Below are 23778 nucleotides of genomic sequence, written 5' to 3'. Positions count from 1 at the left end.
CTGTCAGGAAGGAAAAATATTCTGGGTGCAAAAAGCCAGCAGAGAAAACAATGATGTTCTGGGGTGTGGGACTGAAGGGGACTGCCTTTCCCTCCTCTCGTGTCGCAGACAGGCAATAGTAACACAGCACTGGAAGACAGGAGGAGAAATCAGGGCCAGTGCTGATATCTGACTCTCCTTCATCAGTTTCAGGTTTCTTTAGGTTAAATTTTCAAGCAAGTCTAAAAGGTGAGGATATACATATGAGGCATACCAGGAAACCATTGCACTGATCAAGCATTACTGGCATTTATTCTGCCATTACTTTAGCTACCGTACCCATATGTAGCTCAATATTTTCCCATATATAGCAAAATATTGTTTTCATGCTATAACATGCTAGCTTAAATGTTACAGGCTATGTGTTTTCTTCAGGGGTTTACACAGGGAGCAGGGTAAGTGGTGATTTTCTACTCAACCACTTCCCCAACTCCAGAATAGCCGAATGTTTTTTCTAATGTGAACAGCAAAATAGCTTAAAAAGTGAATTTTAGAGGAGGGATGTTGTACTGTAGAATAAAATTTCCTAGTTCTGGAACACTCTGAAAATTTCAAACCCTCATTGAAACTTTTACAATACTGTTCCCCAACCATATCAGCTTTGGGTTTTTTTTTTTTCCAGTGTGAATAGTACAGAGAAAACCTGAAGGGACTGCACCTCAGACTGCTGCTGCTACTGTGGGTCAAGACTATGTGTGAACAATATTTTAGAATAAGTACCCTAACTTGAAAACCTTTACTTTTTTAACAGGTTAAATTATTTACTGTATAGAGGTAGCCTATGCCATTATGTATTGTGGTCCAGGATTTTCTCCATGACACACCTATATGTCTCCTGACGTCTATCACTTCCCATAAACATCACAACAAAGCATCACCTATTTATCTTCATCTCTCCTTCTACTCCTCTTCCACTACAGCCTTCCTATATCTCTAAAAAAATGTCTGCATCTCCTGCCACAGCTTCTTGGTGCATGGGGAAATGGCTGCCCTATGTTCCTACATTAAAATTAACTTTGTTGTTTCTGTGCAAAGAGGAGCAAGTGATGTTTTACTTCTTCTTAGCACAGACACATGAGCTGTGTAATACCTCTTCTTCCCCCGCACACCCTTTCTCCACGCTGAGCCTTTCTAGCTTTAAAGATGAACCCCTCATAGTCTCAGACCTGGATATCACACACACAGTTGTTTAGCTAAATAAATGTCTAGCATTATAGATTAATTGATACATGACCCTCTTAAAAGAAAAATTTCTGCTTTTTTTCTCTCTCCTCTGAACATTACATGCTACAGTGAACAATCATAGATATAAATATACACATTCACACGTACACTTACTGTAGGCTATATGGCAGAAGATTAAAATACAATGCATACCCTCAATGCCTGGAGAAAAGGAGATGCATTATTCAGTGGAACTAACTACCGCACAGTCTTACTACAGAGTAATTAGTAGCATGACTGTCGGGCACAAAGAAAAAAAGTCTTGAAAGAGCTACAAACGTTGAAAAAGCTGACTAAGTATATTACTTGTTATTAGTAAAACATAAGCTGCCAGGTATGTCTTCCAACTTAAATTGTAAGAATTATTTATAGCAGGAATTTTCCCCAATAGCAATAACTGCAAATGATTAATTCATACAGAAAGCTAAGATAATTATGAATTATTGCAAATTAACCCCAAGCACTAAAAATGAATGTAAATCTTAAAAAGAGACAGCTTTAAAAGGGATTAGTTTTCCCAAAGAAGCCAGCAAGGTAGTGCATTTCTCAGCCTGGATGGCGAGAACCAGAAGTATTTTTTTCTAAATTTCAGCATTTAAGGAACCTGTAGGCAAACCAGCAAAATGTCACTTCTCCCCAGTGCTTGTAACGACATCGTGCTGCTTCCCATGACAGCATCCAGGACATCTTGCCACAGAGGAATTTTCAGCTGAGGTCAAAATTTTGACTGCTAATAAGTACTATTCTCCAACTTCGTTTGCAGACTGGTGATCATTTGCAGTATCATTGCCTGTGTGTTTATGGCTATTTTATTTGTTTGCATAGCTCACTTGGCTATGCAGGCTCTATGGCACCACAGAGGTGATTCAGGAGAGCCTACCATCCAGTCTGCCAAAGCCTGAGAGTCAGATACCACATTAAAACAATTTTTTTCATCACCAGCTTTATGATGCTCCGTGCCTTTAAGCCTATGCCCTAATGGCTTAAGGGTGTTTCACTCAGAGGGGAGTATTTGTAAGAAGTCCTCAAAATTTTGATTCCTAAAGTAATATATGTTTTTGGAACTCATTTCAGAGTTTAAAATTATTTCTTATTAAAAATAAAGTGATAATGTTATTAAATCTGGGTATAATAAGCACATATATACTTTAAAGGATAGTTAAAGCAAATAAAAGGTAGAGACTTAACAAAAGAGGTGGAGCTGACCAGCATTTTTCAAAGCATGATATTTTGCTCTACTGTTCTGTTGAAAGCTCAAATAACAACTGGAAAAAATCACACAGCTTTTCTTCCCTCCTTTGTGACCAATCTTAATTAACAGTTATATAATAGTAAAAAGTTCAATAGGAAAACCAAATCATCAACAGCTTCCCAAAAGTAATTGCTGATTTGGCTGTGGTCCTATTCCTTTTCTGCTTGTTCTTCAGTAGACACAAAGATCACTGATTAAAGATAAATGAATATTAGTGAAGAAATCATTATTTGCCTGAATACAGTTTACACCTGCAGAGCTGCAAAACTAGCAGGTTCCTGACCTGCTCACTTCCTAGAGGTAACCACAATTTCATCAGCTATATTAGTAAAGCAATAGTATCCATGCACAAGCAGGCATATTTACATGCAAATAAATGTATTCAAATGCTCTCATGCTTATCCATGCTAATAGTGCAGGCATGATGTTGCATATATATTTTAGCATTATTTATCAAACATTCAATTGGCTGAAGGCACGAGAAACTAGGACAGTAGAAAAGAGGAGTGATGTAAAGTCCGGCAACGCAAAGTGGCCAGATGTTCTCTGTGAGTGTCAGCACCGCAGCGATAGACGGATGAAGAGGAGAAATATTCTAGAAGAAAGGACTGGGAGGGGAGGCGGGGGGATGAGGAGGTTCACCTTGTCACGTAGATGATACGGAGAGAGAAGCAAGTTGCTTCTACAATCATGTCCCTCGTCAGAAATGGCTGGAAAAGCATCTTATTTCTCTCCACATGTACTTTCTGACAGGTGACAGAAACCGCAGCACCGCTGTCAGTTAACTCTCCTGTGAACTGCTGGAAATACAAAATACCCAAGCCCATGTTTTCCTGGTAGAACATTGCTATTGACATTTCACTGACATGCATCCCATATTAATGCTCTTTCTGCTGCTAATGAGAGCCGGTGTTCCCCTTCTCCTTCTGCACTCCACACAAGTTCTCAACTAAACGATGTAATTTGCTGTCTAAGTGCCTTCAGGATCTGATACTTGGAAGATGAAACATTTCTCCCCAGTCCAGTCCAGTAGAACATAGTTTTCTATTTCCTCTGAGTACAGAAGCAGAAGATCTGTTTTGGAAATTCAACTCCAAACATGAATGTGCCCAACTCCTGAAGTTGCTGGTTAAAAAAGTTCGGAAAAGACAAACCATTTATAAGTCCTCATTCAAGAATCAATAGCTTGTTAATAGCTTTGGGTGATATTTGTCATGTACCAGCATAGTAGGTCTCATATAAAAATAATACATGGTGGACATGTCAAATAAAATCAAAGCTACCTGCATGCAAACAAAAGAGAGGTGTGCCATCAGCATATCCTCTCCCACTTTTTATTATTTTTAGAAAAATCTGCATATAGCCAATAACACACTGTATTGAAAATTTACTCCCATTCCCAAGGCCTGTTAAACTTCATCCAGAGATGGATTAAGACCTAAGAGAGCAATTTAGACCATAACCATTTATCTTCTACTGTTACTCACATTGGCAAAATTCCACAGTGTAAATGTCTTTTGTTATTCCTGAAACGGGGTGTTTACAGCATGAAATGACTGCTGCCAGAGAAGCACCAGCATCAGTTTGAGCAGCGCTTCTTAAGAAACCTGCATGAGTAATGAAATCGCATCGCGTTGAAAATGGACACCACTAAACTGGTTAACATACACAGCAGGCAGTGTAGTTAAAGAAACAAATGATTTGCATAGCGGTGATGTCACCAGCCTGTCTGACGTTTGGTTCTGGGAGCGTTGAACTCATTAAGAGACTTCCCTCACCTTCAGTGAGCTTTACTAAAAGTGAAGCTCAGTGAAGACAGTGAAGCAAAGAACAGTTCACAAAGTTCATTACTGGGTGACTGAAAGAAAGCAGTGTATTATGTGATATGAAAGTGTTTTAAAAAAACATAAATCTTTGTTAAAACGTGTTTCTCGATCAGTTCAACGCAGTTAACCTCTTTTCTAACATAGATTGAGAAGAAAAGAAATTGATAATGATGACGACCAAATGCCACAGGCTGGGTACAACACTTGGAATTCCGTGCAGAGCAGACAAGAAAAGTGAGCACTTTAAGTGCCAAACGGTGCAAATTCCTGATTTTAGGAGAAGAATCAATCAGTGGCCCTATTTCGATTTGGCTGGCCGATAGGGCACGCTGCTCGCGCCTTTAAGGGTAGGAGCAGTGACTTTTTTCCCCTCCGCGTCTGTTTCGGCACATCTTAGCGGGCACACGGAGGTTTCGGCGCGGCCCGGAGCTGCAGGCGGGCAGCCCTACCCGCCGCTTGCCCCGCAGCATCGCTGCCCGGGGAGGGGAGAGGAGGGGAGCCCCCCCACACCCCCCCTGCGCCGCTTCCAGCGCTCCCTGGGCTCACACGGGGACCAGAGGTGCCGCCTCCTCCTCCTCTTCCTCCTCCCTCTTCCTCCTCCCCGCTCCTGCCCTGCCGGTTCGCAGCGGGCGGCTGGACGGGGACCTGCGCCGGGAGCGGGGAGCCGGGCCGGGCGGTCGGCGGCCGGGTGCGGCGCGGCGGGGAGCGCGGCGGAGGGGGACGGGGATGGGGGGGACGGGACGGGGGTGTCGCGGAGCGGGGCTGCGGGGCTCCCGAGCCGCCGGCACGGCGCGGAGCTGCCGCCCGGGCTCCCCGCCTTGTCCCGGCGGCCGCTAACGGCCTTTGTCTCTCCGCAGCGGCAGCCAGCGGCGCAGGGACGGGGACCATGGCTTGGGGGGAGTTCAGCCTCCTCCGCTGGCTCCGGGAGAGCCGGCAGTCCAGGAAACTAATCCTGCTGATTGTGTTCATCGCCTTGCTCCTGGACAACATGCTGCTTACGGTAGTCGGTAGGTAGAACGGTTTTTGGTTTTTTTTTCCCCTCCCGATTTATGCCAGAAGTAATCTCCAGTGACAGATGTACTCCCTGGATGCATGATTAATGCTCTCAAACCAAACATTTTCAAGCACTGATTTTTTTTTTTTTTAACACGAATGATATTCTAGGTATTGCAAACACACCGCCATACACATCAAAGTCTTGCTTTATTTCTATGTTAATTGCAGGATAAGGAATGGTACAAAAAGGTCTTCATAATTCTTTTTTTTCTACTAAACGCCACTAATACTTCACAGAATGACAGAGAGCAGTATTTTTAGCTCATCATCGTTTTCTCTCCTGTGGTCACGCAACTGAAACAGCAGGCTAGATAACATTGGAGATGCCTGTTTCCTTGCGATAGGTCCTCTTTCCCCCACATTGGTCTTAAAATGATAGGTTAATAAGAAAACTATCTAACTGGGTTTTAAGAAAAGCACTTCTACGAGTTGGTTTAATAAAATAATCCAAGTTTTGATCAAAGTCAAAGATGCAACTTTTACTGGCTTCAGTGGCATAGTGTCAAGATTTAGGAACCTACTCAAATAAAATGCTTGAACATTTTTCACTGGTAGTTTTAGAATTCCTCATATTCAAATGTGTATATGAATTTAAAGAAAAGGGTTCAGAGAAACTAGTGGTTCATGGATGCGCGCGGACACACATGAATGCACATGCTTCTCTCGGAAGTGAATCGGGCTGTGCAGAGCCGGCTCTCGGACGATGCTGCAGTGTCAGCTTCTGAATCAGACTCCTCAATTTCTTGGGGGAGTTCAGCTTAAAAGCTGATGCCACAGTGCAGACCTTAGCTAAAAACACATATATTTTTAGCAAGTCGATTTTGGATTTTTTTTACGTGAATATACTTTCTTATAAATTTATTAACATTTAATTACTTCTTCAGTAATATGTATGCTAGAAGCCCTAGAAATTATTATTGATTGCAGACTTATTGAAAGAGTAGGCTTTTTCAGGAAGAGATGCAAGACAAGGAGGGGTGATTCTGTCACTAAATTGAATGAACCTGACATATGTTTTTACAAATTCTGAAATGCTAATTTCTGAGATACATATTAATGCAATTAAATTGCAGCTAAGATGCTAAAGCATATAAAGAAGGTCCCTTCTGGATGATCTTTTCAATGTAAATTTTTTAAAAATAATGATACACAAACATCAACACATTAGTTCTGATTACTTAATATAGGAGTGTTACGGTTTTTTCCTTCTTATGGCTGTTTTTATTTAGAAATGTGTTTTATTACATTTTTTATATTTTGGTTTACTAATAGTTTCAATGCTTTTCTCATCTTTCATGTTTTCACAATCTAATAAATGGATTTGTGCAGTCATGTACAACAAAGAGACTCTTTAGACATGGGTTTTGATACTTCTTACGTTTTGCTTTCTGAATGATGTCTGTATAGAAAATCTTATATTTATGAAAGCTGGCAAAAGACTAATGTAAAAGAACTTTTTGTTTTAAACTGCACTTCTGAGTTACGGGTGTGTCTTTTCCCATGAGCAAACGTCTATTTCAGTTCTGTGTTTCCGCCGTTCAAAATCCTTACTAATGTGCTCTGTAGGAAAGCCTTGTATTTCCTAATCAATGGCAAGGCAAACAAGAAAATGTGGTGATTCCATTTACAGATAACCTGATAGTAAGATGCCAATATATTCTATTTGTTTTTCCAGTGCCAATAATTCCCAGTTACCTTTACAGCATCAAACATGAGAAAAATGACACAGAAATCCAGACTACTAAGCCTAACATAGTCTCAACAACGATGGACAACTTTCAGAGCATCTTCTCCTACTACGACAACTCAACGATGCTTACTGGAAATGAATCTGATAAGATACGACCCAGAGAGTTGCATCATACTCAGACAGAACAAATGATAGTAAATGTGACTCCTTCCCCATCTGACTGCCCTAAGGAAGATAAGGACCTGCTGAATGAAAATGTTCAAGTCGGTCTCTTGTTTGCTTCAAAAGCAACAGTGCAGCTAATCACTAACCCCTTCATAGGGCCGCTGACAAACAGGTATGTTATTTCTGCTACGTTACTCAGTTGGGATTTTATATTGACGTTTTAGTCCAGACTAGTACTTCAAACAAAGTATTTTGAATTCTATTGTGGCCCTGGCTTACTGGCCTTCTCACTTTATCTGGAGAAATATTTTAGTGAAATATGTTTGGTGAACACTTCTAAATGCCTACATCCTTTCCAAAATAAATTGGTAAGCTGCACGTGAGCCATCTGATACGTTCAGTATCATACACTTTTCCTCCAGCTCCTGAGACCTCAGGTTTTTATAGAAACTTTTGCTGAAATGGTGTTGAAACGTCTTCAATACAGTTATAAGGGGCCAAAAGACACTACAACGTAGTATTTACGAAGCACTGTGAATTGATGATATATCTGTTACACCTACATTAGGCAAACGTGATACTGAAACTGCAGGCAGGGTTCAGATCCCTCCCTTGCTCTGACAGAGATGCGCAGCTTTTGGTGCGATTCAGTGTTCAATGATTTGGAGTCGTCTGAGGTAAGAATGAGTGGGAAATTCATGTGGACTTCAGTGAAAAATGAACAAGTGTCAAACTTTGCTGATGCCATGTTCATCACCGAGTTCAGTGGATCACAGATTTCCATCAGTACATGATCTAGCCCAGCCTTCAAATTGTTCTCTCTGAATTCTTGCATATATATGATGTCTGGAACAAAATAGGTTTAAATGGTACTTTACAGAAAATCTATTTGAGTCAGGATCAAGGGTATAAGCACCGATATCAATGACTTACAACCACCCCCCCCAAAATCCGAGCACTAATGATGTTTACATGGAGATTAAAAAGTATTTATAATATCATTTAAATTTTTGATGTTAATAATTTGATTTTATTGTTAGCATTTTTGTGTAACTGTTACCCACAGAAGCAGCTGCAGTCCTCCTAAACAGAATATGAGATTAATCTCTGCAGGAAATAAACTCCAAATTGTATTTAGTCGGGTCACTAATTTTCATATTTCTTATTAAAGCTGGTTTTTTGAAGAAGAATTTTTCCTTTCAGAAAATAATATGCAGCAGAAACTTGTCCTTGTAAAACACTTTTGTTTAAGCAGTCAATGCCTATCATATGTGACAATACCCAAAACAACCAACACACTTTAGTGCTCGATATTTCAGGTTTTGAAGCCAAAACTACCTTTCTTAGGTCTTACAGCTTATATATATTTTTTGTCTGAGGGTTTAATCTCAATCTGATAGAAGAGTATCCAACTGAGGGCTAAGCGGCAGTTTGACTCACAGTGCTATGAATTCAAAACCTGTATTCAATCTGTGGAACTGATCTAAACAAAAAAGTTTTAATGAGATAGACAGTTTCATTTCTCTCTCATTTCACTTTGTCTCCTACTGCATACCACCTACACAGATATAAGTACACCATTGCAAAATTACTTTTCCACAAATATTGCTGCAAGTTGAGGAGGAAAACAGATTTTTGTTACCGGGATTTTCTGTATTGTTTTGTGAGGATATGATAGCTCATCCACAGGCAAAGTAACATAACGTCAAATAATATTTTCATAATAGTTCTTTAGATATTCTTCTAGATTTTCCTAAATGTCTAAATTAGTGCTCTATTGATATTTACTTTTCTCTGTTAGTATCCTCATTTCCACAACCTGCCAAACCAGGAGAAAGGCAATAACACGCCTCACGTTGTCGATGACTTTTTCAATAGCACAATTACGTCATACTGTAGATACGATCTCCGCTCTTTCTTTGGTAGACATCTGCCTAAGTAAGAGGGTGCACGTCCCTGCCGATGCCTCTCTGTGTGCCTGCGCATCTCGGGACCGGAGCCTGGTGCTGCCTGTGCCAAGGCACGGGGTAACACCTCTCCCCTGGAGCCGGCTGCCGGGACACGCGTGATACATCCTTCGCTTTAGCAACGGGGCAGTAGAAGTTCTTGTAGCATCTCCCTTTGCTGTTAGGAGCAGGGTTGGCAACACACCAGCGTGAACATTAGTGCTGTGAGCTGAGATTTCCTCCTGGAAACATCCTACAGGTTTTTGCCCTGGGCTGAGTGTGTGACTGCAATCAGAGGGGCAGGTTTGCAAGCTCAGATGCTCAACAAGTGCGAGAAGAAAAATCAAGGAGCACATCATCCCGGTGTCCTGTGCGACAAAGTCTTCTCTCATACAGCAGAAATAAGTGCCTTAGTGGCAAAGTGGCCCTAAATTAGATTTAAGGATTACTGGTTTTCTTTCAAGCGTTATTTGTATCTTGGTACCAGTATCTGCCTTTCTTCCGAGAAATGTTTAGTGGGAAGTATCGGTTAACACATTTATCAATTAACTGTAGAAGTCATTGGCAAAAAAAAAACCCTAAAGTTGACATTTCCTAACAAAAATGTATATGATCAGTTAAAAAGCAGTGTGAAAATTGTGATTATTATAAATGAAACAGAAAATATCTGAGTTATCATTATAAAGACTCTTCCTTACCACTGATAAGCTGTTTAGTGGTAATTGTTATTGCCATTATTACTTCTGCAAAATTTCAGCAAAATATCACAGCTTGAGGAGAATTGGTTGCTTAGTTCAAGATTAGTGTGCTCAGTTTGTTAAGATGCCCAGTGGGTTTCTTTTTCAAATAGGTAGCACACTGTGTTCATGGTTTTTATTTTTCAATCAAATATAGTTGTTCAAGAGTGGTGTAGATCTTTAATTGAGTATGGAGTTACTGGCTTTCAGTAGGCACTGACTTTGAGTGCTTGAGTTTGTACAGGATGCAACAGGATGTTCTATTCATATGAGTCTGTGACAATAATTACTTTATTTTAGGTTTTCTGGAAGTTTTGTGGGCTGTTTTTCCCTTTTTCTATAACTACTGGAGGTGTAGATTTTTAAAAATAAATTTCAAAATTGGTTTCATTCAAGAACTAAGTTCTGCTAAAAATATTTCTTATTTAAAGCCCAGCTCTTTCCGTGGAGTACCAGACAGAACACACACCTGGCTTAGGGAACTGTTTGCAATTCACGAAACAACACAATTTACCCTTGGTCTAACAAAGTCCTAGCAAAGGAAATGCTAAGTGATGGCTTTGCCATAGGATGTCAACAACACACTTCCCACCGTGGCACAGTTTCAGGGCAGAGCTGATTAGATTTTGTGGCTCAGATGCACGTTATGTTTTTCCTTGTAGAGAAATTGGTGAGAAACTATACAAACAGCACAGCAATTGATACAGGGCACTTTGTGAGGAGGATGCACTGGCAAGGGGAGAACGAAGGCTCTGCCTTATCCTTTCCAGTGAAGAGAGTGGACAAAAGCCTGCTGTGCCCTCTGTAACTAACTGATGTGCTCCATTATTTTTTTCAAACTCTTGCCAAGCTGTATGAATGAGGCTGGGCCTGGCTGTGCTAGCCCCACAATCCACTAGAGCCAATGAGTGTCTCCCCTGCCATGTCTCTCTCTCCCTTTATTATCAGTTTGAAAAAATACGTAGTTTTAACCTTGTGCTTATCCATATTGGCCTCAAAAATCATTAAAAAATGGACAGATATTTTTTGTCATCATTTTTACACCAGCCTGACTACAGCTTGGAACTTCTTTGCATGAGAGAGAGAGCAGCTAGGACCATGATATGTTCATGACCAAGGTACACACAAAGAATGAGGCAGAGAAATAAATAGCATTTGTAACTACTTAGTTACAGTTCAGTCCCTATGTAAGCTTTCCTTTCAGGTTTTGGCAGGTGATGAAATGACCAGTTCTGCAGGTTGGAAAAAGCCCCTCTGCCTACCTTGTGCTACAGCACGGAGCATGGAGGTGGAGAGTGCATGGACCACACTCCCTGTCCCTGCTGACCCAGCACGTTCTTCCTTACCTTCACATACATTCAGCAGTTCATTGGTTCATAACCTCAAGGAAAATATTCTTCTTGCCATACATCCTCTCCAGTCTTCACTGGCAGTGAAGAAGGTAGCCAGGCTGCCAACCAGGACAGACTTAACAGCGGGTGCTCACAGTGGTACTGGTGTAGCTGTGTAACAACAAGGTTGAAACCAGTGGATTTGCAGCACTGTAATGGATGGATAATTAGGCTCTAATCATCCACAGCTCCTAACCTGGTCAGTGTAACCTTCATTTTACAGCTGCACAGGACCAATCGATCAGTTGTCTTATTGTAGGATAACCTTGTTAATGGGTGTAATCCACTTCCAAACAGTCCTGCAATCTGGGGCCGACGTGGGACTGAAACGGAGTAATTTAGGTCTTCTCCATCAGTGGCAGCCTTTCCTCTCCCTCCTTCAACTAATGACTCCAGCTTTTTCAGAGGTCAGAAATACTTGTAGGAAGCACTTTTAGCTGCAGGTAGCCTTGGTGAAACATGCTGGACTCTGCTTCAGATTCTCTTGGAGGGTTTTGAAAGGAGTGCCCAAGAAAATTACATGCTTGAGCGTGGTAACAAGAAAAAAGAAGAGAGAAGACAGGCTGTAATATTGTTTTGTGTTGCACACATGCAGAGGAACAAAATGTAGAGATAACTGTGATGGAGTATGCCATGTCATGGCCGAGAAGTAGAAACTGCATATTCACAGGTTTCACACGGCAAGAACATGAATGGCCCAGGACCAAAGGACAGAATCACTGAATAGTTGGCTGTTACAGGTAGTGCCTCTCCTTTTTGTGATCATTTATGTTATATAGTGTACTTGTTCAGCAAAAACTCTCAGTCTGTGCTCTCTAATATCTGTTGGACAGATCAGGGAATGCAGCTGCAGATCGGACATTTGTGGTAGCATAACTGCCAACTAATTAGTGCTGCTATTTCAGGAGGAGGCAAGGTTTGCTAAGAGGCAGGGTTTGCTAAGATTATGCAGGAAAGGACAATCTGCATATCTAACTAAATGTGAGCTGGATGTGGGTAAGACTGTCCCCTGAGCAAGAGCAACCACGACTTCTAGAGGTTCAGCAGTCTCATGCAGAGGCAGCACACTGGAATCGTGCATCTCCAAATTGTGGGTGAAGCTCCGGGCAATTTTTAGCTTTTCAAAGGATTATAATAACTGGTTTAATTCAGCACAAATGCATGTCCTGTGCTGACCTGTATACCTTTGCATCATGTATGATGGATTGCTGGCAATGCAGGCTTTGGCTGAAATGACTAGCTGTGCCCACACAGAGTCTAGTTCTGAAACAATTAGTTTCTGTATGGAGGAAAAGGTATGTGTTAGACCTCGGTATGTGTGATAAAACGTCACGGTCTGCTGGGTAGCAAGAGTAGGACTGAGTTCTGCTCCAGTTCTGCCCTCATCACCCTCTGCTATGTATCTCTTCACACCTTGCTGTGACCCTGTTTGTCCAAGATAAAGGAAGAATAATATCTGTGACTGCAAAAATTAAGAAAAATGCTTGAACAGTATTTCCTTGAGCATTAAAAGTGACTTCCAAAATACTTGTTTTCTTACAGCCTTCAACCACCAGAAACTTTCCAAGTGTAGGAAGCCTATTGGAAGAACTGAAATCTGCTTTAGCTTGATAGAATATCATTTAGAACTAGTATGATAGACCTTCTCTTTGTTTACTCATTAACGTTTATGGAAAATCTCACAGCTCATGTCTCTGATCTAGTGATGGAAACGTGAACGTGGGAGCCAATTTGGATGGCATTTGTCTTCATGCAAATAACTGAATTTTTAACTGAATTTTGAGACAGCAAATTGCTGTCTCATGGCCCCTGTGTCAAGTCTAAGAATTGCTTGATTTCTGTACTGAAATTGGACTTCTCCCCCATAGTGTCCATCCTAGATACCTCTGGGATGGCTTTGAGAGACAGAACCCTACTTTACTTTGCAATGGAAGAAGGCATAAGGACCTTCAACTTTTGCTTTCATACCACAGAGAAAGACAATATCGCTCACCAACAGCAGTAGCCATACCTGCAGGAGGTTTTTTTATCTGTACTTCTATCAGTGCTTTCTTTAATTGAAAAATTCAAAATCAAAGCAATTATGATTAAACTCTCTGTGGCCTGTTCTACCTGAGCCCACTGGGCAGGGAAGTGCCCACTTCAGCTCTGCGGCAGGCAAGAAGTTGATAACAGATAATTTTTTATTTCCTCATGTACATGGAAACGTCAGTGGCAACTAGCATCCCATTGTATAATACCTACTATACACACAGCAAGAGAAGAGAGAGGCTTAGAAAAATCACCCACTTTAAATAAAGCAGACAAAAAAAGGTAGTAGTATTCTCTTACAGGCCAGGTATCAAGGTGCTGAGAGATTAAAATGATTATCATAAGGCCACAGAGATACCAGTCCGGTTAAGTACCACACGAGTAACTGGTCTCTGCTGGATATTTGTAACACTCACTTACAAATTTCAACTAGAAGAATCTGCGCACTATGTTTTTGTCATATTTTAGTGTAGTGATGATATTTAAGGCAAAATTGTCCTTCATTAGAGCTTTCTGTAGCATGTAGAAATGTGCATGCTAGATTTTTCATTCACAAACCTCAAACAAATGTTACAATGAGACATATAATAAACATTGACCCCTGCACTTCAGAGAGTTTTCCAATATTGAAGGTCCTTAATTGTATAAAAATTATAGTAACAAAAAAATAAAGCTCAGAATAATTATTTTGGTTAACCTATGTCGCAACTGCTATTGTTAAAAATTAAAAGGGCCATTATAGACTCTTCCATTATTTGATTGACCTACTTCAGCCAATACTGTCAATATAAATGCCCAATACTGTCAAATCATTGGAAGTTGAAGTCAATCAGTACTCCTTTGAAAAGCATCATCCATTGTTGAAGAATTTGGCCATTAAATAATGTCTTTGCAAATACATTTGAGATGCACAATCCTACAAAAAAAGAAGCCGTGAACAAAGTGTGCTGAATAGAATATACAGACTGTCTTCAGAGCTACCTGGGTAGTGTTTTTGATTCTAGGGTAGACTTTTAATGGCATGAAAAATAGTATATTGCGAAGTTTTTGTTGAAATTTCAGTTTTATCTGCTCAAAAAATGTATTTGCTTTCCAGACAGAAAATTATTTCCTGGAAACTTGAAAATACTTATAGCAACCAGGCATTTCTACAGACTGTTTAGAGCCCTAATGAAGAAACGGGCTGATGACAAAAGCTTTGATCAGCTGCATTTTTACTCCTAAACCCATGGAAAGCAAAAATATTATTCTCAGGCTCTTTGGGACTCTTCCAGTGCTCCTGGCTGAGGCAGAACTCCTAACAAAGCTGATGACAAATTTTTCCAGTAAAAAAGCCATTGGTTTGACCGTGTCTCATTATAGTCATTGTCTCATAAGGATGGAAATAGATGAGCATTGAAACACTACTGCGATATTTCAAAGTTCAGCATGCTCAGACAAATCTTCCCTTCTCATATCCTTGGCAACCCCATGGAGGCCCAGAGGGGTTTTATTGGGAACAATTATGGTGGAACGAGAACAGGGCAATCAGATTCTAATGAGAGAAGGATTTCTTCCAGGGATTTCAGATACAAAGTCTGCTGTGCCAGATGAAAAAGGATTTGTAACATGGACAAATTTGATCGTGTGGTCCACAATAAATAGTTCAAAGCCTACCAAGGAACTACAGGTTGGGGTTTTGTGGTGTGTGCACTCATGTGAGTAAGTCTGACTCAAAATGTCAGTGAGACAATCCCAGAAATGTGAATGTTCATTTTGTTTTCCAGAATAGGCTACCAGATTCCACTGTTTGCTGGCTTCTGCATCATGTTTGTGTCAACAATCAGTAAGTGTCCACATCTTATTTGGTCTGGCCCAGATGCAACTTTTAAATAAATGATCCATAATAATTATCACTAGGAATTCTTCTTGTTGATGTAGAGGGACTGATTTCCAAGGAAAATTTAAGGGTGGCTGCTCCATGTGGATGGTGGTGCTGATGAGATTTGACAAGTATGCTGTTATGAATGTGCTCTAAGGAATTCACCACCTTCCGTCCTACCTCAGCTGGTCTCTTCCTTAGCTGAACCTTTCTCTCAGGTTCTTGTAATCTGAAGCGGTGCTCAGACAGTTTTAAACTGATAGCCATGGGAGGGCTATTTTGCAGGGTCCTTAACAACTAGCTATCGTAGGGGCTTATCAGAAAGATCGTGAGGCTGCAGTGGCTCATGAGTAGAATATGAGTCAACAGTATCATAGCGTTGCTAAACATGTGGGATGTGCAAACAGGAGCATAGCCTGCAAGTCAGCTGAGATCATTTGTCTGCTCTAAATGACACTGATAAGGCCTCAGCTGGTGTTTTATGTTCCGTTTTGGCATGGCACTTAAGGTAGTGGCCCAGATGGAAAGAGTACAGAGGAGAACATCAAGGATCATTAGAAGCCTGTGAAGAACAATGAAAGAACCAGGTTTGCTTCAGAAGGCGGTTGTAAGACGTATCAGAGTCTATGACAAAAAGGAAGGGAACAAACAGTTTTCCATGTCCACTGTACATAAGAGAAGGAATAATGAGCTTAAAACTGCGTCAAAGAAAATTTAGGTTAAATATTAGGAAAATATTTCTAACAGCAAGGGGACTGAAGTGCTGGAGAAGACTACCTGGTCTTAGAGTCTCTGACAACTCTGCATTTCAGGAACATGTTAGGCAAATTTTGGTTGGGATGGAGATAAGAGTAGTAAGCCTAATTCATGACAAAGGGGAGTACTGTTGATTTGCTAGCATAGTTTCTTCCTTTATTTTTCTTGATTTTTCTCTGTCCGCATGAGTAGGGATTTTTGTAAGACCTGGTGAAAAGCCCGAGAGGCACAATGCCACAGGGCGGGTGGGAGAAGTGCATGTGGATCTTGTGTTTAGTTGGTGTGTAACAGCTTCCCCCAGCTATAAGCTGTCTGGCAAAATTCCTTAGGTGGCCAACAGATAGGAGCTGAAAAAAGTTTTTAAAAACTCACTGCAGATTTAATGACACTGACCATGACACAGGCTCTACAAGCAGAGATGTGCTTGGGTTTCTGGGACACTCCTGCTTTCCAGTGTTGTGGATGGGGAATTTAGCTGGACTGATGAGCGCAGCATCCAGGGGCTCTGTCCCAAAAGGCAGAGTGGAGCCCAGGGTAAAATCTCTTGGGGAGAGACAGAGAGGCACCTCCTCAGGTGCAATTTCTCTGGTGGTCTGCTGTTGGGAGGATCAGGAATTTGCTACAGCCCTTGAATGGGTTGAGTTGGCTTCCCTGCACCTTCAGCCAGCTGTGCTGCACAGCATCTGTTGCAGAGCTGGCAACACCGGGTAAAACCTCCACCCATTTACTTATTGGAGGAAACATTGGTGCCTGCATGCATGTGGGTGCATGTGTGTTAAATCCTGCTTTCCCTGAATGCCTGGAGCTTCAGACTGGGCAGCCTTAGATGAAGCGGCGTGGAGGCAAGGCTGGAAAGAAAGGTCTTATTACTTCTTCTGTGTGCAGCTGAATCAGAGCAGGATGTAATCAAATCCTAAGTAATTATTTAAAACTGCTTGTGTGCTTGCATTCTGTGTTACCAGGAGGCTTAGACACCTGAGAGCAATTCAACACTGACACATCTAAATGCAATAAGAGAAAATAATGCAGTTAGCATTGAAAGTGGCACAAGCCACTGTAAACACTTGACTAAATGGTATGAAGTTTTTGTGACAGTTTCAAGAAATCTAACTTTTTAACCTAGTTAGAGTTAACCTGATTTTAAAAATTTACCTCTGTTTTTTTCGGTAGTGTTTGCCTTCTCTGGAAGCTACACATTACTGTTTATTGCCAGGTCCCTTCAAGGAGTGGGTTCCTCTTGTTCTTCGGTGGCAGGTAAGAGAAGAGATGATAGAGTAAAATGCAGATCACTGATTCTGTCATTTTTTGTCATTTTCTGAATTGTATTTTGTCTGCAGTTTCAATAATTAATACAAAAATATTCAATTAAATCAATTTCATGTTTTTTCTGTCCCTTTCATATAAAGTAGCTCAAAAGCAAATGTCTTTTCAGACTTCCTTGGTATTTGGGTTGCAGTAAGGTAGAGCACTAAATGAACTGCACTCTCCCTGGGACTTCTGCATCTGTGTCTTCAACATTTTAAATTCATTTTAGCCATTTTAAAGGTCATCAGGAACTTATGTTGGTACTTATTATAGTAGGGGTAGCAGCTCTGTCTGTTACTGAAATTTCTGTTATAAAATGTTGTTTTCAAGGACTTACCATGCTGTCTGTCAGTTTGGACTCAGTTTACCTATACCAGATTTCCAATACAAGGTTATAATTTTTAAATGAGTAGGTGAAATGGAGTATGGATTTTCAGCCCAAATTATTCAACCATTTCTGAGACTGGAGAAAATATGATTTGTTAATGTTAGAACATTTCACAATCTTTCCTTTGAAAAATTTCCTGTGATGGCAGCAGGAATATAAATTTGGCTTGGGAAGGGAGGTGAAGAGAGCTTGTTGTCAAGAATGTGTCTTTTGGCTTCCTCAGGAAAATTCCCCCTTCCAAGCTGGACTGGTCTATAAGCAGCGTTCACATACGCTCGATAGAAACTTCACAAGAATTTGGCAGCTGGATTCCTCCTAGGTTCCTTTTGCAGGGATTTTGCTCAAGCCCACATCTGGGCAGCACTGCTTGGGGCAGCTGGGAAGATGCAATGCCCCAGACTGAGCATTCGAACTGGGAGCAAGAAGCACCTTATGCTTAAGATGGGTTTGAAGCTGCACAGCAAGCACTAGTTAAGCAGAGAGATTTAAGCCTGGATGAGTAGTGGGAAGAGTGGGGATGTGGCTAACGGAGCGGGCAGGGACTGGGATGAGGAGCCAGGGATGCGGAAGGCAAAGACAAGCAGGAGGGGTAGAGACAAGAAAATCCATCTTTTCTCCTTGTACCAGTTAAGGTTACAAGTCAGGCTTTCCAAAGGGAAGACATGCCAGAATCAAAATTATTGTTCAGGTTTAACTCAGTCCCTGTGCAAGTGTGCACCTTGAGATACAGCTCTTAGACAAGTATGTGACTTTTTTTCACAGACAACCTACAAAACAGAGCAGAAAAGGCCAAGAGACCATCTAGTCCACCCCCTTCCTGAAGGCAGGATCAGCTTTGTATCTGTCATTTCTCATGCATACTTGACAGGCATGTTCTCAGAAGCCTCCAGAAATGCCCCCAGCATCTAGCTTTGTGCTTAAGTACCTTTACTGTCAGAAAGTTTTTTTTCTGACATCTCATCTAAAGCCTCCTTACTGTCATGTAAACCCATTTCTCCTTCCCATACTTGAGAGAACATGAAGAACAGTTTCTTTATCTTTGTGGCTCTTTTTCATATTGCAAGACTATTATCACATCTCACATCGTTTTTCCCCTTTCTAGTTTTAATTTGAAAGTCCTGCAGTTGTCCCTCACAGATATCTTTCTAAGCCTTTTCTCACCCTCATTGCTCTTCTCTGGATAGTCTCAAGTCACCCCCACCTTTCTTCCTGTGCTGCACCAAAACCAGACCCAGCACTCAGAAGCAGCTCTGACTTCTTACAAGGGCCAACGGCAGTGAGAGGCACTTCACGTATCTCACAGGCAAAGGAAGCTTTCTGTAGTATTGCTGCCCATCAGCTCTTTACCCCCCCCCCCGCATTTGTGCACGTAATCATTCCTACCCAAGTGTAAAACTTTGTGTTATCTTCTTTGTATTGCCTCCTATTTTTTTTCCAGAATATTTCTCCAAGTCTCACAAATGCATTGTGAATTCTGATATCGTTCTCTAACTTGCTCTTCAACTGTTCATGCAAACAATTTGATGTCATCCACGATTTTCTAAGCATGTTCATCCGCACAGGACCTCTGCTCTTTTGGTGCACATGATGGATGGCATTCACTTAATGATCAATCATGCAATATTTTGTTTTCTTTTTCTGGCTCACTGTATAGCTGTGGATGCTATTAACTGAGTCCTACTTAAACCTTGATTTGAAAACAGGATTATTAATTTCTATGAGGACTCTTCTGCAGCATTTACCTCTACAGTGTCTGAATGCTTCACAGAAAACACAAATAAATTGGGCTTCATGTTTCCTTTTGTGAAATGAAGGCTTATCATCAAATGCAGAAGTGAAGCATGTGAAGATAAAGGTCAAAAGAATCCTTTACTTTTGGACACTGAACTTGAAATACTCATTTTCAAAGTAATCAGCTCTGCATAATGCCTCATGCCCAGAGCACAGCTACGGCTGGGAGTCGTCACCAGACCTTTGTGTCAAGTGCCCGGAGTATAAATAACAGATAGTGAATACTTGTCAAAAGCTTTGTTTCACCTAGTTGAAAAGCGTCATCTAAAAGCTCTGTGAAAAAGACAAAAAATCTAGCAAATGAGGGCATCATTAAATTACCTGAGCAATACTGTATAATAGAACATGGTCTTAGAGACCATTTACATTCGCCAAGCCTCCTTTTTGCTTCAAGGTAAATTCCACGTGGAGGGGATACATATATATATATATATATTTGTATTTAGAGAGAGAGAGACCTGCTGTCATGTCTGTGTAATGTTTAGTAGGGCTGGCAAATGATGACTATAAACTATAGTACACAGCTGCCTAATTTTGTGTTGTGCTTTTTTTAAATTTTTTATCTTTATTTTTATTTCAGGGATGGGTATGCTTGCCAGTGTATATACAGATGATGAAGAGAGAGGCAACGCAATGGGAATTGCACTAGGAGGCCTCGCTATGGGAGTATTAGGTCAGTGAGATGGAGGCTGTGCTGGCAAGAGACACCACCAGAAACCACCCCCCAGCCTTCCCCAAAGCATGTACTTGTGATCTATGAAAGCAGCAGAAGAGTCTCATCAAGTGCAATGTTATCGTGCCGTCTCCAGATAAGATTCATGGTGCATGTTAAGAATAGTTTTTCCCACAGAAGCACATTTCTTATGCGGATACATGTCAGACAATAATCTCTGAGATGTTTGGGTTTTGTTTACATGGAAGAGTATTTTGGGGAGTGAAGAATATGGTTATTGTCATGATCAATGAGCTTTGTGTTTAGGTTGTTTTTTTTTTAAAAAAGGAGCCTTTTGGTCGCTGAGTGCCAATAGCAGGATGCCCGAAAGCTTGCAGAGAGTGTTTGTTCAGAGTCAGAGATAATGGCTTCACAACTGTGTCCTTTCTTTCTCCCTGGCAGTGGGCCCACCTTTTGGGAGCATCATGTATGAGTTTGTGGGGAAGAGTTCTCCTTTCCTGGTGCTGGCAGCGCTAGCTCTGTTAGATGGAGGTCAGTAAATACGAAGAGTCAGTATCGCCATGTAGCACATCCCTTTCATATTGCTACTATCTAACCCCCTTCTCGAAGAAATGTTACAGTATTGATTTCTTTTCGCAGCCGTTCAGTTATTTGTTCTGCAGCCATCCAGAGCACAAGCAGAAGTAAGTATTAAGGTAAAACACTCTAGGCAATGGATGACAATTAGCCTTTCCTAATCCCAAGCTTTTGTTTCATAGAGTCAGAAGGGGACACCGTTACTGACACTTTTGAAGGACCCGTATATCATTATTGCAGCAGGTACCAGATCCTTCTTTTTTTTTCCTTTAAACCAACTGTTGGTGTTATACCTGGCATCCTGGAATGCCTCAGGCTGAGCTGGTTGAACAATATTGTCATTTGCTGGTTTCATTTACATAAAGCTCAAAGAACCTGTTGGTAATACAGGATGAATATACCAGTAGAAACATAATAGGCAGAAAGTTTGAAATGTAGGTGCTTTTCCAGCTGAGAGGACGCTAATGACTTGCGGTTGCTTGCTAAGGCAATGAGATGTGGCCAGGAAATTTTCTGAGGCAAGTGAATAGGGCCAAGGCTTTCAGAGGGAGAGATTGCCAGCACATCGCAGGCAGGCGTAGGGAATAACACTGAACTTTGTTTCCGTTTGAGGAGGGAGTGTGTTTGGTCTCTAGAGCGTGGATTATATTTCAGAAAAGGTCTGGGTTGAATGGTGAATGGCGTTTGGTATTACATGTATTGTTTGTCTAATGAGTCTTTCTGTCTCAAGGGAAGTTTGCCTTTTTGTGTTGCATTTTGTTGAATGTTTATTCTGAAGTCTGTAATTAAGCCTGGTCCTTTTTAACGTTCATAAAATATTTGAAAAGAGATTGTAATTTTTACAGTTTTGTTCCTTAATCCTAACTTGCTTGTCCAAGAAAGCAATTCTTCCAGGCATTTTTGGGGTTTGCTCTTTCTTGGTGGTCTTAGGGAATGACCATTACCCTAACTCTTTGACTAGACACTTGGTCAAGCTGTGACTGAAGTTACACAAACACTTTTGCTTGAGAAATTCTTGGAGCATTAAAAGACCTTTTCATAGAATAAAAGTATTTGAGGGAAAAGAGTAGCAAAGACCATACCTGTCATAAGAGATCAGATCTATCATTCATCTAACTCAGTACCTTGTCTCACAGTGCTTAAAGCAGGTGCTGCAAGGTAAGGTTCATCTAGCATATAAAGTAGATTTCTGGAGAATAATGTAATCCCTGCCAAGGTCTAATCCATGACAGAACTTGGTTTAGACCACAAAATATGATCAGGGGACTGATTTCAAGGAGTACTTTGCTTGACTAAGACTTAGCTGCTCATACCAAACTAGTCTTAGCCAAGGAAGAGAAAAGGTACCAAAGACCATGGATCCCACTATTTTGACCATGTCCCGTGTCTGCTAAGAGCAGGGATGGACTTTGTTCCCATTTTCTAACACATTTGCATGGCATTCAATTTCTGCAGCCGTTTTCTTCTCTGAAGCTGTTTCAGCTGACGTTTCGGGGCCCTGTAAAGCAGGGCTGCACAAAGAGTCTCAGGGCAACAAAGTAGTGAAAAGATTCAAGGCTGGGTAGCCTGGAATCAGGACACTGTGTGTCAGACAGACCTTACCTTTACTGCCTTGGCTCTTTTTGCCTCTTGCTTCCCTGCACGTGCCTGCAGGCACTGCCAGTGCCTCCTGTTTCCCCTTCCCATCTTCGATTCACAGCGGCTGCGCATGACTAGAGGAAGGGAAAGGACGGATGTACAGAGGGGTAGAAACGTGGAGACCCTCTCTGTTCTGATCCCTCCTGCTCTTGCCAACTGCTCTGGTGACCTGTCCTGCTCCCACCAGGCATCAGTGCCCAGGATCTGAGAAAGTCCCTCCTGTGGGTTACTGGTGGGGTTAGGTACAGCACCCAGGGTCTCTGCCTCCCAGGACAGAGACTGCCCAGCACTCTGACAGTATGGATGATGTTGATGTTCTCTAACCTCAGCCTCTTCTTCCCGTGCTTTATTTCCCTTGCAGACCAAATTTGTTTTTTTCAGAGCTGAATGCCAAATACCAACTAGAACTTCAGCCTTTTTTCTGGCCTACCAGGGCACATCAGTCCAAATGCAGATTTCTTAATGCACTAGGAACACACTGTTTAAATGTTAATTAATTGCTTCAGTTGGGAAGTTGTTGCTTTTTACAGTGAAAAGGGTCTGAAAGTTTCATTTGCTCTCCCTTACCTCAAGGAGTTTGGTATTTTCCTCGCTGTGTTTTCTAAGATGGGAACTTCTGATTCTGATACTAACGGGGAAGGGTGGGTAAGTGGTTGGTTGGGACGGCAGTTAGGTCCGTGCTCTGACACCTTGAGGCAATCAGTCAAGGCGTCACGCCACATTTCTCTGTATGTAAGCCAGGATAATGTCTTCTGCTTCACAAGGATGCTATGACTGTAAATATCCCACACTGTGTATGATGTTCAGATACAATGATTAGAGAGGAGAAGGTTAAAAGTCTCATTGGGTTTGCACTGCTCAGGGAGATCAGAGGTTTTGAATGGCTTTTAAGGCAGTTAACTACCTCATTAAAAAATTGATTGCATCTCTAGTGGGCTGACTTGTTAACCACAAGTAAAAACCAGGGACATTTTAGGTGTGCTGCAAATGGACTAGCAGTTTAAGTGTCTTTTGCATTCTTGATTTAGGTACACTAATTTCACAGTATAAATTCAGATTCAATCTCCTAAGCGTGCGTCATTCATACACTTGAGTCATAGTTGTTTGTATTCTCAAAGTACAAGCACTTTCTGACCAATTTGGCTTATCTATAGCACAATATTACTCTTTAACACAAGGTGTCTTGAACTCAAGCATGGTGCTCCTCTCTCTTCTTTCCAAAAGTGTGGCTTTTCCCTTGGTAACTCATGTTGCCTGTGAGTTAATAACAGTGACTGTCACAACAGACAGGAGGCCAGTGCTCTCACTCGCTGTATATCGCAGTCCCTACAGCCAGTCCTGCTGCCTGGTCACCTTCAATGCCAGCAATAGCTGTTGCAGGATGTGCTGTGGCCATTCCTGCTGAACATCCACTCACCAGTCACGGTGGGGAG

The 23778-nt window shown here is 41.4% G+C and overlaps 1 protein-coding gene across 1 annotated transcript in view; it reads left to right on the top strand.

The window, feature by feature from the left end:
- The first annotated feature begins 5227 nt into the window (after positions 1–5227).
- The window catches only part of SLC18A2 (solute carrier family 18 member A2), a 30684-nt gene continuing 12133 nt past the window's right edge, over positions 5228–23778 (top strand). Inside the window, exons 1-8 of the mRNA XM_050898940.1 lie at positions 5228–5348; positions 7073–7424; positions 15124–15182; positions 17145–17228; positions 20039–20131; positions 20573–20662; positions 20771–20814; positions 20890–20950. Of these exons, the coding sequence (XP_050754897.1) occupies positions 5228–5348; positions 7073–7424; positions 15124–15182; positions 17145–17228; positions 20039–20131; positions 20573–20662; positions 20771–20814; positions 20890–20950 (904 nt within the window). The remainder of the gene's footprint in view (positions 5349–7072; positions 7425–15123; positions 15183–17144; positions 17229–20038; positions 20132–20572; positions 20663–20770; positions 20815–20889; positions 20951–23778) is intronic.

The sequence above is a fragment of the Gymnogyps californianus genome, chromosome 6, assembly GCF_018139145.2.
Source record: "Gymnogyps californianus isolate 813 chromosome 6, ASM1813914v2, whole genome shotgun sequence".
Taxonomy (NCBI): Eukaryota; Metazoa; Chordata; class Aves; order Accipitriformes; family Cathartidae; genus Gymnogyps; species Gymnogyps californianus.
The sequence above is the reverse complement of the archived record's forward strand: the minus strand, read 5'-3'. Positions and strand labels throughout refer to the sequence as shown.